This window comes from Pelodiscus sinensis, chromosome 10, assembly GCF_049634645.1.
Source record: "Pelodiscus sinensis isolate JC-2024 chromosome 10, ASM4963464v1, whole genome shotgun sequence".
Taxonomy (NCBI): Eukaryota; Metazoa; Chordata; order Testudines; family Trionychidae; genus Pelodiscus; species Pelodiscus sinensis.
This window is the reverse complement of record NC_134720.1, coordinates 35,569,765-35,586,317: the sequence shown is the minus strand read 5'-3', so window position 1 is coordinate 35,586,317 and position 16,553 is coordinate 35,569,765. Positions and strand designations below refer to the sequence as shown.

The window sequence follows — 16,553 nt, the reverse complement described above, 5'->3', positions numbered from 1 at the left end:
CAATTCCATTAGGCTATGTCTACACTACAGCACTAATTCGAACTAACTTAATTCGAATTAGTTAATTTGAACTAAGCTAATTCGAACTAGTGCATCTAGACCTAAAAACTAGTTCGAATTAGCATTTTGCTAATTTGAACTAGCATGTCCACATTGAGTGGACCCTGAACCAAGGTTAAGGAGGGCCAGAAGCAGTGCCGGCAGGGCATCAGATTAGGACTTAGAGTGTGGAGCTGCCGTCTCAGGCTAGCCGAGGGCTGTGCTTAAAGGGACCCGACCCCATCTCGGACAGACAGTTCTCAGGGGTTCCCCGCTTGCAAAGCAGTCCTGGCTTGGAGTGCCCTGAGTGCCCACACTCGGCACATCACAGCACTTGGCCATCAGCCCGGCTGCACTTGCCGCAGGCTGCCATCTGGGGGGGACGGGGAGTCAATCGGGGGGCTGCAGGAGAGCTTCCACCCTGAGGAGCCCGCAGAGCCACCCCAGTCCTCCCCATCGGGGGCTCGTACGCCATTCTTCCCTCACCTCCTTCCACTTACCCCTCCCTAACCCCCCTTCCTGATGTACAAAATAAAGGACACGTGTGTTCAAAAATAGAAACTCTCTTTATTGAACAAAACTCAGGGAGACTGGGAAAAGGAGGTGGGAGAGGGGAAGAGAGAGGGTAGGAGAAGGGAGGGCAACTAAAATGATCAGGGGTTTGGAACAGGTCCCATATGAAGAGAGGCTAAAGAGACTGGGACTTTTCAGCTTAGAAAAGAGGAGACTGAGGGGGGATATGATAGATGTCTATAAAAGCATGAGTGGTGTGGAGAGGGTGCATAAAGAAAAGTTCTTCATTAGTTCCCATAATAGAAGGACTAGAGGACACCAAATGAAATGACTGGGTAGCAGGCTTCAAACTAATAAAAGAAAGTTCTTCTTCACAAAGCAAATAGTCAACCTGTGGAACTCCTTGCTGCAGGAGGCAGCGAAGGCTAGATCTATAACAGAGTTTAAAGAGAAGTTAGATAAAGTCATGGAGGTTGGGTCCATGGAGTGCTATTAGCCAGGGGGTAGAAATGGTGTCCCTGGCCTCTGTGTGTGGAAGGCTGGAGATGGATGGCATGAGACAAATGGCTTGGTCATTGTCTTCGGTCCATCTCCTCCAGGGTATCTAGTGTTGGCCGCTGTCGGCAGACAGGCTACTGGGCTAGATGGACCTTTGGTCTGACCCAGTATGGCCATTCCAAGCTCAGGGCTCAGGGTCGGGGGTCTCACTGGACCACCCTGATTTTCATGCAAACCTGCTCCTGGGTGGCCATGCTGGCAGCTATCCTGCCCTAGATGGTCACTTTCCTGTGCCTAGTGCGAAGGTCGTGGATGAGGTCCATGATCTCCGCACTAGACCAGGTGGACGCCCACTTCTTGCGGACCTGGGCAGGCTCCCGGGAGCCACCAGCCTGGTCCCGGGAAGAGGCGGAGGGCTGGGTAGCAGCGGGTGGCTGGCTCATGCCATGCCAGGTGTAGGGTCTGCTGGCTGGGTGCTGGCAGGGTTGCACCTGGCACGGGCACCGTAGCCAGACCGTGCCCCTTTAAGGGCTCCAGGGCCGGGATGGGGACAGAAGAGTTTCCCTGGTGGTGCCCAGAGTGGCCACCAGGGAAAGCTGGGGAGGGCTAGCCTCCCACTAGTTCGTATTAAGTGGCTACACAGCCCTTAATTCGAACTACTTAATTAGAACTAGGCGTTAGTCCTCATGGAATGAGGTTTACCTAGTTCGAATTAAGCGCTCCGCTAGTTTGAATTAAGTTCGAAATAGCAGTTTGCCTGTGTAGCGCCTATCAAAGTTAATTCAAACTAACGTCTGTTCGAATTAAGTTCGAATTAACTTTGTAGTGTAGACATATCCTTAGACTCCTTTAGCAATCATAGTGTTAAACTCTTAAGGTCTGCGTTCATTTGGGTCTCTTTGCTAGTTTCTGCATAAACCCTTCTACAGGATCTTGACGGTTTGTCACGGGTGAACTTGCCATAAATGAATGTGACTGTAATCTCTGCTCTGCCAGAGCTGTACAGAAGAGGGAACACTTACCAAAAAGTATGCATTGCTTCATAGGAATAGAGGTGTTTGTGTTTTTAGGGTACATTGATCTACTGCAGGGGAGGGCCAGAGAGCCTCTGCAGGCAAGATGTGGCCAACGAGCTGGTTGATCCGGCCCATGGCCACCCTTATGGACCCCGGCCCGCAGGCCAGATGGTTCCTGGGGATGGGGGAGCATGCAAAGTCTCCTCCCCCCTCCAGGGGTGCCAGCTGTTCTATAGTCAGGCCACTGGTTATTAGGGATGTTAAATAATGGTTAGTAAGCTAATCTTCTAGCCAATGGAATTTCCATTGACTACTTGATTAGTCTATAAGGTGATTCGCTGCGGCTCTGCTTTCTAAGTGTAGGCAGAGCTGCAGGGGTCTGGGACTGGGTGTGAGCTGGGACAACCGTGTCCTGGCTCATGCCCGGTCCCAGATGTGGCACCTCTGTTTTTTAAATGTGGCACTTCTGGTTTTTAAAGCAGAGGTGCAGCTTCTGGGACTGGGCACGAGTCAGGACTCAGCTGTCCCAGCTCATGCCTTTTAAATGTAGGAAGAGCCTGGTGACTCTTATTACATTTAAAAAGAGGCACAGCGTTTAGAACCCAGTGTGAGCCGCCATAGAGGAAACTATTCCCTCAATTTCTTGGTAGCTAGATTTGCTAGTAGATCCAATGTATTCATGCATTTTTAAGGGCATTATACATTATACATAAACAACTCTCATAAGCTAGAGCCTTCCATATCAAATCTCAGACAGGTACATTCTTCCCATTCCAATTTTTTTTTTACAAATATAAATTTTTATTTCTGTCATGTAAAGAAAAGGTAAATTGATAGATCCATAATGTTAAAAAATCAACTGTAAATGCTGTTGAAGGAGTTTTATTATATATCCCCCTGCAAAATAGGATTTAATATATCACATCATCAAAATAAAAATTATTTTTAAATACTTGTTATTTCTTTTTGCTTTTAGGACATGAATGAACCTTCAAGCTTTGTTCATGGAGCAGTTGAAGGCTGTAAAAACCAGGAGCTAAACAATCCTCCCTATATGCCTAGTAAGTATAGTAACTATCTGGTACTTCCGTAAGTGACTCTAGTCGTATCATTGACTTACATGATATCTGGGACCAGAATAAATGCTGATGCTTTTTTAACATGTAAATAAAAGGGGCTTGATTTTTTTCCCCAGAGCTTCTGTAATGCACAATTTCTCATTTCAGTGAGGAGCAGTGCCTACTCAGGACTTCTTGCAAATAGAGCCACTTTTAGTTAAGGGCCTACATAACATGGATTTTGAGGCCTACGTGTAGCGATGTTTGAAAAAAGAAAAGGCTCCAAGCATTTTGCCCAAATTGTCTATACCTTACTTTGTTTCTTCACATTAGAAAATATTGTTCCTAGCTTTAACAATATACGTGATGTAAACAATTCAGTTTAAAAATTACAGAGCATGGCTTTGGGAAAATGTAGAATTTATAATCAAATACAAATTTTCTTCATTCCACAGTTTAGAGTCTTCTGTGCCATAGTTTGTACACAATTGGCTGAGTTTACGGTAGAAGTACTCTAAAATATAGACCATTAGGAGAGAATAACTTAACAAGTAGTTATCCAGGAGGATATTTTAAAAGGTAGTTAGTCATACTCCCTTTGAAAGCCCTTCGTGCTGTTGAAATTTTTCCTCCTAATGTTCTACTCATGTAGAGTACTATCCCATGATTTCTTCCTTCCAAAGTCATGTAGTTTCTCAGTATTAATTTTGGAAGTTGTCCCCAACTTAATAGTTACAAACATTTTCCCATTATTCAGGTTCTGTGTTTGATATGGAGAAATGCTTCTGAAGATGCAGTATCTTCTAAGTTAAGAGATCCCATTCTGGCAGGGTGAGAGCATTATCTTCAATGAGATTATTATAGTAGTTTTTTAGTTCCAAATTAGTATACAGGATTAATGGGAACAGCCATTACTCAAAATCTAAATTGTCAGAAAGTGTAGAGTAGTATTCTATAAACAATCAAAGCAAAACAAAGCTAAACAAACTCCTGCTGCATGGACAGTTAAATATGGAAATTATTTGGTATGATTTAATTATATAAATATTTAAACTTCCTTCTCATTAGGTTTGGAATCACGGTCACTTGGGTTGAGTCACAAAACTTTATGCATGGAAAGTCAGCAGTTCCTACCAGATGGAACCCCTGTTAGACATTATGATGTGCACAATCTATATGGATGGTCACATACAAAACCCACCTATGAGTAAGTTGTTTTCTTTTTCTCTCCTCCTGAGAAGCTAGTTTGTTGTTACACAGTAATTCAGGAACTTCTTTACTGACAGTAGTTGTTGGAAACAGCTGGCAACTGGACATTTAAAAAAAATACAAGATATAAATACCCTCTTTGTAAGGTTTACATGCTGCTAATATGTCATCAGCATGCACTGAGTCCAATGGCATTTCTTTGTTTGTCTATACATACTCAATAACTTTTAAATGACACCAGCAATCAATTCCAAAATTCCAAGGAACGTTCTAGGCATTGTTCTTGAAATACTTTTTGATTCTGGGGAAATTGGAAAATCAAAAGAGGGAAAATGGAGCACACATGAAACCCTTTCCCTCTGTTTATCAGTGCCATGGATTCAAGCACCTCTACAAGTGTCAGTGCACCAAAGAACTGGTTGATGACACCCATTAATACCTTCCAGCATAACAGAAGTTTTGTCTCATCTCTGCCTCTCCTCTCAGTAAAAATTAGCATTTTGATACCCTGAGTTATCTCCCAGACAGAATAAATATAAATAATAATTGTGTGGAGGAAAGGGGTTGTGTGAGGGGTGAAATGCAGGTGTGCACACATGGCCTGGACTGGGAGAATGGGGGAGGGAAAATAAGGGGAAGGAGTGAATGGTGGATTCACACAGCACCCATGCCATGTGGCAGGGGATAATGGGAGAATAAGCGCACATTGGACATGGGGAATTAAGCAATCCTGGTATGGGGCGAAAGGGAGAAAATGGGCATGTACAGACTGCAGACTTTGGGGTCTATGGCATGTAGTGGAGAGTGTAGTGAGGGAATGCAGAGCCCCTATCATAGAAGGAGGAAATGGGTGATTCCAGAGTCCAGTCATGAGGGAGCAGGCAGAGGGAGATGCAGGGAATCCCTTCAATAAAGAGGGATGGGAGGAAGGCACATAGGGCATTTACGGGGGAAATGCGGGGATGCAAGGAGCCCCTACTGTGCACTATGGCCTTGGTCTACAGAAACTATGAAGCATGTGACCCTCTGGTTTTACCTTGACTTGGGCAAAATATGTTTAAATCACTGTTTTGTGTCCATCTATTTATATCTCTGACCCACCTTATTATATTTATTATGCTTAATTACAATCTCTTCTTTTTTATCTGTTCTTCTTGGTTCCTGGTTTGAAAGATGAATTGTTTAAAATAGATAAGGAGCATGACTGATTGGTGATGTTGAGTTTAGCAGTAACCTGGGGACCTGTCCGGTTTTAGTTGGGTCAGCAAAGTAATGTCTTACAAACTCAATCTTCAGTTCTGCTGAGCTCATACCCCCTGTGGCTCTATGTCACTTTTATGAATCCTCACTTTCTGGCCCAGTTTAAGGGCCAAACTGGTTCCTGTGCAATTTATAGCCTACAGTGATGCTCTGATTTACTCTGGCTGTAACAGTCTTCTAGACACTGTGCTTCAGCCCTATCCTCAATAAATCTGTTGACACCCTGAAATGTTCTCTTCCCAATCCCACACTGCCCTCACATATCACCCTCACGTATAACTTACGTGTCTTCTTTTATGTTCACAAGGAACTGTCCCACAGAGGGTTGGCATAAAGAGTGTGCCTAGACTACATGGCTCCATCGACGGAGCCATGTAGGTGAGGTAGGATGACAAAGGGAAATGAAGCAGCAATTTAAATAATCACCACTTCATTTAAATCAAAATGGCCGCTGAGCTGTGCTGATCAGCTGTTTGTTGGCACAGCGCGGCAGTCTAGATGGGGATCTGCCGACCCCAGAACCCTTAGTTGGCAGATCCTTTATGCCTCATGAAACGTTGGGTAAGGGAAATAGGGTAGGAGTTCTAATCTTGATTATCCCCAGCTGCTGTAATAGCCTTTTGGGAGCTGTTTACAGCCATTTATGTTTGATCATTCCTGCTTTAATCGTGTTTGAAGGGATGTAGGACCAGGGCATTGTAAATGTGAGTTAAAGCCACTTTTTCCATTTCTTATACCCACACTGGGCTAACTTTAGTATGCCTGGGTTTATTATCAGTTGAAAATGGCTCTGTAAGGGAAAAGTGGGGATCAATATCTAACAAATCACTTCCTGCATTCTGCACCCATTTCCAAATCAACCCCAAGCACGTAGTGAGGATGAAAAAACTGTATTCCTGCAGAGGATTCACCACAAAAGGAAACACAGTCTTATGTATAATGAGGCTTGCTTTGTTTCATATTTTTCTCTTTTTCCCTCTTCATAGTTTCCTTTATAGTTTTTCTCCGATCTTTCTGTTTCACACCTCATTCTTCTGAAGCTTCTTGCTTGGCAGTATGCTCTTCATCTAACATGAGGTTTACGCAAAGGGCAGACTGAAAGGATCCAGAAACAGCTTGTACGAGCACAGTTAATTGGAGTCAGAAGCTGGAAAATGTAACACTTTTTTTCCATGCATGTCAAGGACAAATGGACTAGGTTTATGTACTTGTCTCATGACAGTGTTTGCTTAGTGCTAATAGCTGAGAAAAGAGGAAAAAACTGTAGGCTTTCAAGAAGTTGGGATCTCTTTTCCTCTGAACAAAATTTTAAGTAGCGCTGTCATTGCTGTCTTCAACTGTTAAAAGCAAATAGTATTCAGCCAAAGCGGGTAGTTGAATAGAAAACCAAAACAAATCTCTTTCAGTAGCTTATGCTTTTGTGGGCACATCAGAAGAAGTGGGTCATGCCCACGAAAGCTCATGATACCATCTACTAACATTTTTTGTTAGTCTCCAAGGTGCTGCAAGACTGTTATTTTTTAAGTTTTTTCCTCTATAGACTAACACGGCAACCGCTTTGAAACTTATGTTCTTGTGATCACCTGTGCCTTTTAAATAAAAGCTAGTCCCTGCCGACATACTGTAGTCTCATATTGTTTTGGCTCTTTATCTCAAACTGTATAGACGTCTCCTTTTTATTTCAGGATAGCCTTGCTTCAGTCTCTGGTGTTAACCAAGTAGGCAGCTGTCATATTTGGTAACAGGGAATAAAAGGAGACAGGAGCTATAGGAGGAAATATATGGGAACTCAAAGGAAATAAATTAAGGAGCGAACAGTGACAGAATGGGGGACATTATGTGGCAGGAGCCTGTGATCTACTTTGACAAGTTTGCAGATCACATTATTTTGTAATTTGTGTCAGTCATTCCACACCTTGGTAAGTTACATGTACAGAAAGAAGCAAATCTCTGTAATGGTGCAGTTGTCATAAGTGTGCATACTTTAGTGTACCAGTATTTTATTAATAGCTGATATGTATCATTATTGACTGTCATACAAGTGAAGATGATAATCGTACCCATCTGGAACAAAAGGAGGGCCTGATGGTAAAAAGTTTTAAATCCACACTGTTATACAGGCAGTACCTGGGTTACGTCAGTCCGACTTAAGTCGGACCCCTAGTTACGAACGGGGGGGGAGGGGTGAGGCGCGCAGCTAGTGCAGGGTGCCTCCCCCACTGTCGCCGCCTCCTGCAGCAGACCAGGGAAACGCGGAGCTAGCACCTCCCCCCCCAGCAGACCAGGGAGACGCGGAGCAGCTTTTCTCACTGCAGAGGACGCAGGCGGTGGGACCATGGCACATCTCGGTGGTCCTGCCACCCGCGTCCTCCACGGCGAGAAAAGCCATTCCGTGTCTCCCTGGTCTGCTGGCGTGGAGGGGTGCAACGAGTGCGCCCCCCCCCCCCCAGCAGACCAGGCTTTTCTCGCCGATGCCTGGGGTAGAGCAGCTGGGGGGCTGCCGGGGTTGGTCCCACAGCGCCGAGGTGCGGCGCTACTGGACCAACCCAGCAGCACCCCAGCTGCTCTGCCCCAGGCATCCCCAAGTCAGCCGCTGCTGAAACTGACCAGCGGCTGACTACAGGAAGCCCGAGGCAGAGCTGCTCTGCCCCGGGCTTCCTGGAATCAGCCGCTTATCAGTTTCAGCAGCGGCTGACTTGGGGACACCTGGGGTAGAGCAGCTGGGGTGCTGCCGGGTTGGTCCCTGCAGCACCAAGGTGCAGCGCTGTGGAGACCTACCTGGCAGTGCCCCAGCTGCTCTGTCCCAGGCATCCAGATTCAGCCGCTGTTGAAACCGATCAGCAGCTGATTCCAGGAAGCCTGGGGCAGAACAGCTCTGCCTCAGGCTTCCTGTAGTCAGCCGCTGGTCAGTTTCAGCAGTGGCTGACTTGGGAACACTTGGGGCAGAGCAGCTAGGGTGCTGCCGGGTTGGTCCCGCCGCGCCAAGGGTCGGCGCTACCAGACCAACCCAGCAGCACTCCAGCTGCTCTGCCCCAGGCGTGTCCGATTCAGCTGCTGCTGGTCAGTTTCAACAGTGGCTGAATCTGGACACTATTTCCGACTTACATACAAATTCAACTTAAGAACAAACCTACGGTCCCTATCTTGTACGTAACCCGGGGACTCCCTGTATATTCTAGTTATTGGACTTTGATTGGTTTTATTTACTCATATTTCATTGCTCAGTTACTATGATGATTGCACCAGATAGATAATACTCACCCTCCTCTTCATTATCCTAGCCTTTATTCAAGACATGGTGCCCATGAATGGGCCCTACCAAAGAGGATTCTGCTCTAATAATTAGAATCTGAAGCAAGAAAATTGTTTTGTGTCATTCGGAGTCTTTAGCGGTCGCTAAATGTAATTCTTCAAAAGAAACTGTCTTGGTTAGAGTCAAGCTGTTTCACAGTCCCGCTCTCCAAGCAGATGTAATTTTCACACAACTCTTAAAAAAAAGAGTTTACCTAAGTCCAATAATAAAGAATCTTATTTTCTCATCTATCTGGCAGCAATTAGTTGTACACTGATTTTAATGATTTCATCTGTATAATTTTTATGTTGTGCAACCTTAATCGCTGCCTGGCTTTATCAGAGAAGATGGTTATGTTGCTATTTCTAATATATTTTAATTTAAATGCCATCAAATATTTTCTTGTCCCAACACATTCAGACAAAACATGCTGCATCTTCAGCCATGATATCTATTATGAGACAGTCACCAAGGCCATCTTGGGACAATGCTCTGCATTATAAACAAGATCAGTCAGTCATAAAAGCGCAAACTCGGCTGCTCATTTACAAGACAGAACAATCCTCAGCATTTTGATCAGCTGTTATGAACAGTAATTACCCAACAATAACCTAAAGTAATTAAAGTAATTAAAATATGAAATACCTTTTGCTTCCAGGTATAGCTATGATGGACTGCTTTAATTATAGCACTGATACTGTTTTGTTCTTATGGTATATCTCAGGCTATGGTTTGTGAATTTGTTATTTTAAATTCAGGGCACTGTATGTACATTCTGGAATTAACATCCTTAACAAAAAATAAGGAATAATACTAAACAGGAAAATTAGTGAGCTTTTTATGTAAATTATATGCGTAAGGCCTTCTCTTTAACAATTTATTTTTTCAGGTCCAAGGCAAATTTTATTATATGTTAATTCCTTACTGAGTAATATCCTCTCCTGTTTTAGATAATGTCTGATCTAATGATAATATATCTTGGTTGTTTCATTTCCAATTCAATGAGCAAGCAAAGAGCAGCATTTTTCCATAGGCCTTAATGACCTTAAAGCCCTTGGTAACTTTGATATTACTATAAAGAAAGAAAATATCAAGGCCACTTGAATTTTTGACTGAATGGATGTTATATTTGGCAGCCTGCCAGTGCATCACTGTCAATCAAGACACTTGCGAAATTGCTGACAGGAAGGAATTCCTGATTCTTCTATTGTCAGCCAAATCAAAGTACATTTAAAAATTGTCTGTAGACAATAATTTAGCACTGAATTTTTATCATTGTTTCTAACTATCAAGGGTAAAATTAAATCTAGTGATTTTTTTCCCTGTTTTTAAATGGTTCATCTGAATATCAGAAGTGGTTAAGACAAATGATACAGTTTGTTCAAATACTTCTTATACCTGAAAATATGGTCAAAACATCTATTTAAAAATCTTAAATGTTCAAAATTTGTCTTCTATGACAGCATTAAGGTGGTATAATACCATAATAGAAGAAGGGCCATAGTACTATAGTACACATGGGGGCAATCGGAATCAAGAAATAGTGATGCAAAGTACAATTTTCTTCTCAGATGATGCAATATAGCTTACATATATGAAACCAACGAATGATGTTTTCTGGCTATCATTCTGGTGTGGCTTCAAGTTAGAGTATGTCGTGCGGCTCCCGCACAATCCAGAGCCAAAATTTTGACATTTTCTCAGGGAAAATGGGACAAGGGACTGAAGCTTTTTCCTCAGAATTTTGCCAGCACAGATCAGACGTTGGCAGAAGGATTAAGGAAGAAGATATTTATTGCTGTTTCAGAAACTGAGAACATTAGGGCTACGTCTACACTGGCCCCTTTTCCGGAAGGGGCATGTAAATTTCATGAGTCGTAGTAGGGAAATGCGTGGGGGATTTAAATATCCCCCGCGGCATTTAAATAAAAATGTCCGCCGCTTTTTTCCAGCTTTTAAAAAAGCCGGAAAAGAGCGTCTACACTGGCCCCGATCCTCCGGAAAAAGCGCCCTTTTTGGGAGGCTCTTATTCCTACTTCAAAAAAGGTTCCCCACCCCTCAACTAGATCAACCAAGGAGCACATTAAGATTTATAACTTCCACATAGTCACATAACCTTAACATAAACACCAGATTTTTACAAACTTGCTCTCCCTTGCCTGTTTTGAGCATATTAGATAGTGCGATAGTCTCTTGGCTGCCTTTTATTGCCTCAATGTTGATTTACTGCAGAACTCTATCTTTCAGGCAGACCTGGCTACTACATTTTACAGTCATAGACTTTCAGGTTTAATTAGATTTTTGTTACATCACATATAACTGATGTTCAGAAGTGTATTGGGGCCAGTCTTGCCAGGTACTGAGGACTCTCAATCTAATCCAGCAAAGCAATTAAGCACACACTGACCTGTATATATTTGTAGTGCCATAAAGACTTTTTTGACATATATTTTCTTTATGTTTACAGCACTATGTGCAATTTCCAAGTCACTCTACAAATGGAGTCATGCAAGCAGAGTATGAAAATGTTGGAATAAAAGATATTAGAAAACTTAACTGTTTATCTTGGAAGAAATAATTACAATGTATTAGTCTAGTTTAATTACTATGGTAATTTAAGTGACTCGTGTGTTTTTACTGTAATTATAATGTCACTAAAGCTGTAAATCCTGTAGAAGAAAAAACAGTGAACACTGCCTTATTGAAGCAGCTGTGCAGGCTATTATTGTGCACATAGCATTAGAAAGCAATGTGATTTCATCAATGTAGCTTTTAAACTTGTATTTTATTATTTCTGTATAATGATTCACAATATGACGTAGGATCAGAGGAATTGTTCAAGAAGTTCCGACGAGAGACCCATCTACTCTGCTATCAGAACAGAGGCCAATAGCTGAGATTTCAGAGGAATCCTCAAAACAGACAATTATGCAATAACCAAGCTCATTGAGGACATTTTTTCTTAACCTTGTCAGCTAGTAATTGGTTTGCCCTAATGCATCTGCGTTTAACACTGCAGCTGCTTGGATTCTGTGATACCTTGTGGCAGTGGCCATATATTTAAATGCATTGAGTTTAAAAGAAAAATAAATCCTTTGTTTTGCATGCTAAGCACCACAGACTGATTGCAATGGGAATATCGGCCTGGTTGCTATAATAGGGCAGAACCAGATTTGTCAGTCACTGGCATCAGGGAATGTCCCATCCCTGGATGTGTCTACCTGTTTTCTCTCTATCTGGTGGCTCCGCTAGACTTCCCTGCTCAAAGCCAAACAATATATACAAATTCTGACTAGCAAATGCACTCAGTAATGTGTCCATCTAACATTTTCCCAGTGCTGTGTTTGCCTTTTGCCAGCTCTGCTTCCTCTTCTGGGCATTGGCACCAGCTTGTCTCCTTGCAGGCTCTATAGGCAAAGTGCAATTTATCCCTCTGCTCAATCTGAATCATGTTACCCCTGCCCCATAGCAGGAGAGGAGGGAGGCAGAATTGGACAAGCTGCCTCTCCTGGGTAAGATTCAGGCACCATCTTAAGAGCCCAGGCTGCGCAGGGTTGTCAGCCCACTTCTCCCAGCTGTAAAGGAGGCAGGCAAGACTGGAAAAGCTGTTCTAGAGGCTATCAGCCCTCCTCACCCATCTGAATGAGGGGAGTTGTCTTTTAACTTCCTTAATGAGTGATTTTTGTCCAAAGCTTATTGAAAATCTAAATATATTATATTTACAAATTCTCTCTTATCCATTTGTAATCCATTGTAATCTCTTTTATCCAGTTGTAAGAATTAGTAGAGTAGATTGCAGAGGCTCAAAATTTTCTTTTACCGAAGGGTGTGTCTAGACTACAGAGTTTTGTCAACAAAAGTGGACTTTTGTCGACAAAACTATACCTGCGTCTACACTACCGCTGAGTTCTGTCGACATAACGTCGACAGAACTCAGCAGTTTTGTCGACGCTGGTAAACCTCATTTTACGAGGCATAACACCTTTTGTCGACAGAGTTCTGTCGACAGAAGGTGTTATTGCATCTAGGGGTATGTCTAGACTACAGGCTTTTGTCGACAAAGCAGCTTGCTTTGTCGACAGAACTGAATGTAGTCTAGATGCTCTTTGTTGACAGACAGTATCTGTCGACAAAACTTCTGTTGACAAAACCCTGTAGTCTAGATGTACCCGAAGTGTAGGCTCTTTTGAGGGGCTAGCCCTGGGTATGTTCCAGTTGGAGGTAGAAATTGATGGAGTGTGATATTCTCTTGGCTGCGACCTTGTTAATCTAAAAAGATGTATGATATTTTGCTTCTCCAAATGCAGGAGGAACCAAGATCAAAAAGAGAAATTTCTTGCTCTTTAGGTCACCGACCCAAAGGCGCTCTCTCACTTTTCCAGGGTCACATTGTGTTCACAGGCTACTGATTGGGTTTCTTGCAGTTTACCTCTGTCTTTCCCTCTTTTCTTCTCTGTTGTTAGTTTTTCTGTTTTTTCTAAGCCATCTCTACACACTTTCCTCCAAATGGATCGATATCCAGTGGAGCCATGGGTCTAGTTCTAGGTAGACCTAATAGGGTTTGTTTTAGGTGTGACAGCTTAATTGCTTCTTACAACTATCTTAAATAAAGGGCCTGTGCACACATCAGTTTGAACAAGCTTTTAACTCAATCCATAATAAGGTGTCACCCTGCCTTTCTCCCAATGTTATGTTTATCTGCATGTGTCCAAAGTTCTCTTTAATTACTGTTTCCAATTTACCTAATATGTCATTGGTATTTCTACAATGACCTTGAATCACTTCATGCATTCAATTTTAAAGATATTCACATGATTTTCTACCTCCTATTCTACTGAATTCTAGCTGTTTTAATATGAAATTCCATATTCTAGCATCCTTTCTTTCTGGCTCTTAAGTTTCTGACCATACTTTAGCTTTATTTGCACTTGATTTTCATTTAAGTGTGTAAAGGTACTTTCTGAACTCTAGTATATTCCAGTGCAAATGCAAATCTTGATAACTTCTGAAAACGTTATTGTAACCAAGTTCTGATACTTATTTAATCATGCCAGTAATGACATGGTTGTAATTTCAATATAAAAATATAAGAAAAAATAATTTTATTATTAAAGAAAACTTTATGTAAGACTTTTATAGAACATTTTCTTCCACGTCTAATTTACGGTCCTTTTATTTTCAATATTAGTGCTCTACAGAACACTACTAAGGAACGTGGAATTGTTATCACTCGTTCAACATATCCCTCTAGTGGCAAATGGGCTGGACACTGGCTTGGCGATAACACTGCAGCTTGGGATCAGCTTTATAAATCTATAATTGGTATGTGGAAGCAATAGGATTTACAGTCAATTGATCCTATGCAGTAATGTATTCTGGACACTTTTGTGTTTTTTACTTCCTTTACTAGGCTTAGATCAAAAAAAAATTATTTGTAGGCAATACAAGCTGCTTAGTTCAGCAAAATCAGCACTCGTGTTTTAATTGCTTGTTTTTTAACATTCTTTTAATGGCTGCTAAGCAACTCTTTAAAACTGATATGCTTCCAAAATAGTCATTGGTCTTGACCCTGGGCATATTCTCTACTCCCACGGAAGTCAGCTCCCCTTTCCTTCACAAAATACCCACCCTCTACTTTTGGTTCTTTCATCTTGATCTTGGGCCCCATAGATTCTCTTTAGCTCTCTCTTTCTGTCTCTCTGTCTCCCCTCTTCCTCACCACATTTTCCCTTTCATCTGTCCTTATATGCTTCTGCTGCCAGCTGTCAGGAACTTAAGAGGGGAAGAAGAACAATATATTAGAGAAACTATAGAAATAGCAATTAATAAAGTCACCTTACTTTTCTTGCAGGTATGATGGAATTTAGCCTCTTTGGAATATCCTATGTAAGTTAATGTTGTCACGATATGTTTGAAGTATCATTAGCTAACTTCAGTAATATACAGAATTCAAATATACTCTTTTTAAACTTTCAGACTGGAGCAGATATTTGTGGCTTCTTCAATGATGCAGATTATTATATGTGTGCCCGTTGGATGCAGCTGGGAGCATTTTACCCATTTTCCAGAAATCATAATGGTGCAGGTGCAAAGGTGGGTTATAGATTATCAGTAATGTACTCAAGTGTATGTAAGACATGAACAGCCCCAAACTTGAAAAATTCACGATCTAAGGAAAACAGATTAAAAAAGTAGAGAAGGCACACTATGAAAGAATGTTTGCTTGTCTGATTGATTGATTGATTGATTGTAAATGCTTTCATCATTATTAACTCACTTATCAGAGGAGAAGGAATTCTAGCTTTGCTAGTATTTGCATTCTGTTTGCCTGTGCATTTCATTTTCAGATGTGTTATCTGGGAAGTTGAAGCTAGACAAATTCAACTAAGAAATTAAGTGCACTTTGTAAACAATGAATGTAACTAACCACTGGAACAACTTATCAAGTGGTGTGATGGATTCTCTCTCACAAAGTTTTTAAACAGAGATTAGAATTTGCCCCTCTGGAAGATATGCTCTAGTTCAAAAGAAGTCCTATGGCCTGAGTTATATAGGATGTCAGATTATATGATCACAGTAGTTCCTTTGAGCCTTGTATTCTCTAGTATGGCCTCTCATCCCAATTCTTGTTCCTGTGAACTCCCTGTGACCATTCATGAAGCTGTCAACCCATATTTTTGGGTGCATTTTGCAACAAGATTCGGCTAGGAAAAACTAAGTCTATTTGAATATAACCCTTTTAGAAATTCATGTTTTGCAGACTGGTTCTGACCCATATTTTTGACCTTGCTTTCAACTGATCCTGGAAGATTTTGTGCAACTCTACCACTTTAAAAAGTCTCAGAGAGATACCCATGTTAGTCTGTAACATTAGAGGATGTGCTATTGTATGAGCCCCTGATGTTGTGGCTTCTGTGGTTAGGTCCCATGATGGTGTTGCTTGCATAGATATGTGGACAGAGTTGGCTATAGGGTTTGTGGCAGGGTTAGGTTACTGAGGGTATGTCTACACTACAGCGCTAATTCGAACTAACGCATCTAGAACTAAAAACTAGTTCGAATTAGCGTTTTGCTAATTCGAACTAGCGCGTCCACATTAAGTGGACCCTGAAGCGGGGTTAAGGATGGCTGGAAGCAGTGCCGGCAGGGCATCAGAGGAGGACTTAGAGCGTGGAGATGCTGTCTCAGGCTAGCCGAGGGCTGTGCTTAAAGGGTCCCGACCCCCACCCCGGACAGACAGTTCTCAGGGGTGCCCCGCTTGCAAAGCAGTCCTGGCTTGGAGTGCCCTGAGTGCCCACACTGGGCACATCACAGCACTCGGCCATCAGCCCGGCTGCACTTGCTGCAGGCTGCCATCTGGGGAGACGGGGCAATTGGGGGGCTTCCACCCCCAGAAGCCCGCAGAGCCAGCCCAGTCCTCCCCATTGGGGGCTCGTGCCCCATTCCTCCCTCACCTCCTTCCACTTACCCTTCCCTAGCCCCTCTTCTTGATGTACAAAATAAAGATAACGTGTCTTCCAAAATGGAATCTGTCTTTATTGAACAAAACTGGGGGAGACTGGGAAAAGGAGGTGGGAGAGGGGAAGAGAGAGGCTGGGAGAGGGGAGGGCAACTAAAATGATCAGGCGTTGGGAACAGGTCCCATATGAAGAGAGGCTAAAGAGACTG

General features: G+C 42.5%; 1 protein-coding gene across 4 annotated transcripts in view; it reads left to right on the top strand.

Moving 5' to 3' along the window:
* The window catches only part of SI (sucrase-isomaltase), a 172,594-nt gene that overhangs the window by 95,927 nt on the left and 60,114 nt on the right, over positions 1 to 16,553 (top strand). For all 4 annotated transcript variants that reach the window (XM_075937869.1, XM_075937870.1, XM_014573793.3 and 1 more), the window contains 5 exons: positions 3,043 to 3,127; positions 4,193 to 4,331; positions 14,074 to 14,207; positions 14,737 to 14,771; positions 14,862 to 14,978. In XM_075937869.1, the coding sequence (XP_075793984.1) occupies positions 3,043 to 3,127; positions 4,193 to 4,331; positions 14,074 to 14,207; positions 14,737 to 14,771; positions 14,862 to 14,978 (510 nt within the window). The remainder of the gene's footprint in view (positions 1 to 3,042; positions 3,128 to 4,192; positions 4,332 to 14,073; positions 14,208 to 14,736; positions 14,772 to 14,861; positions 14,979 to 16,553) is intronic.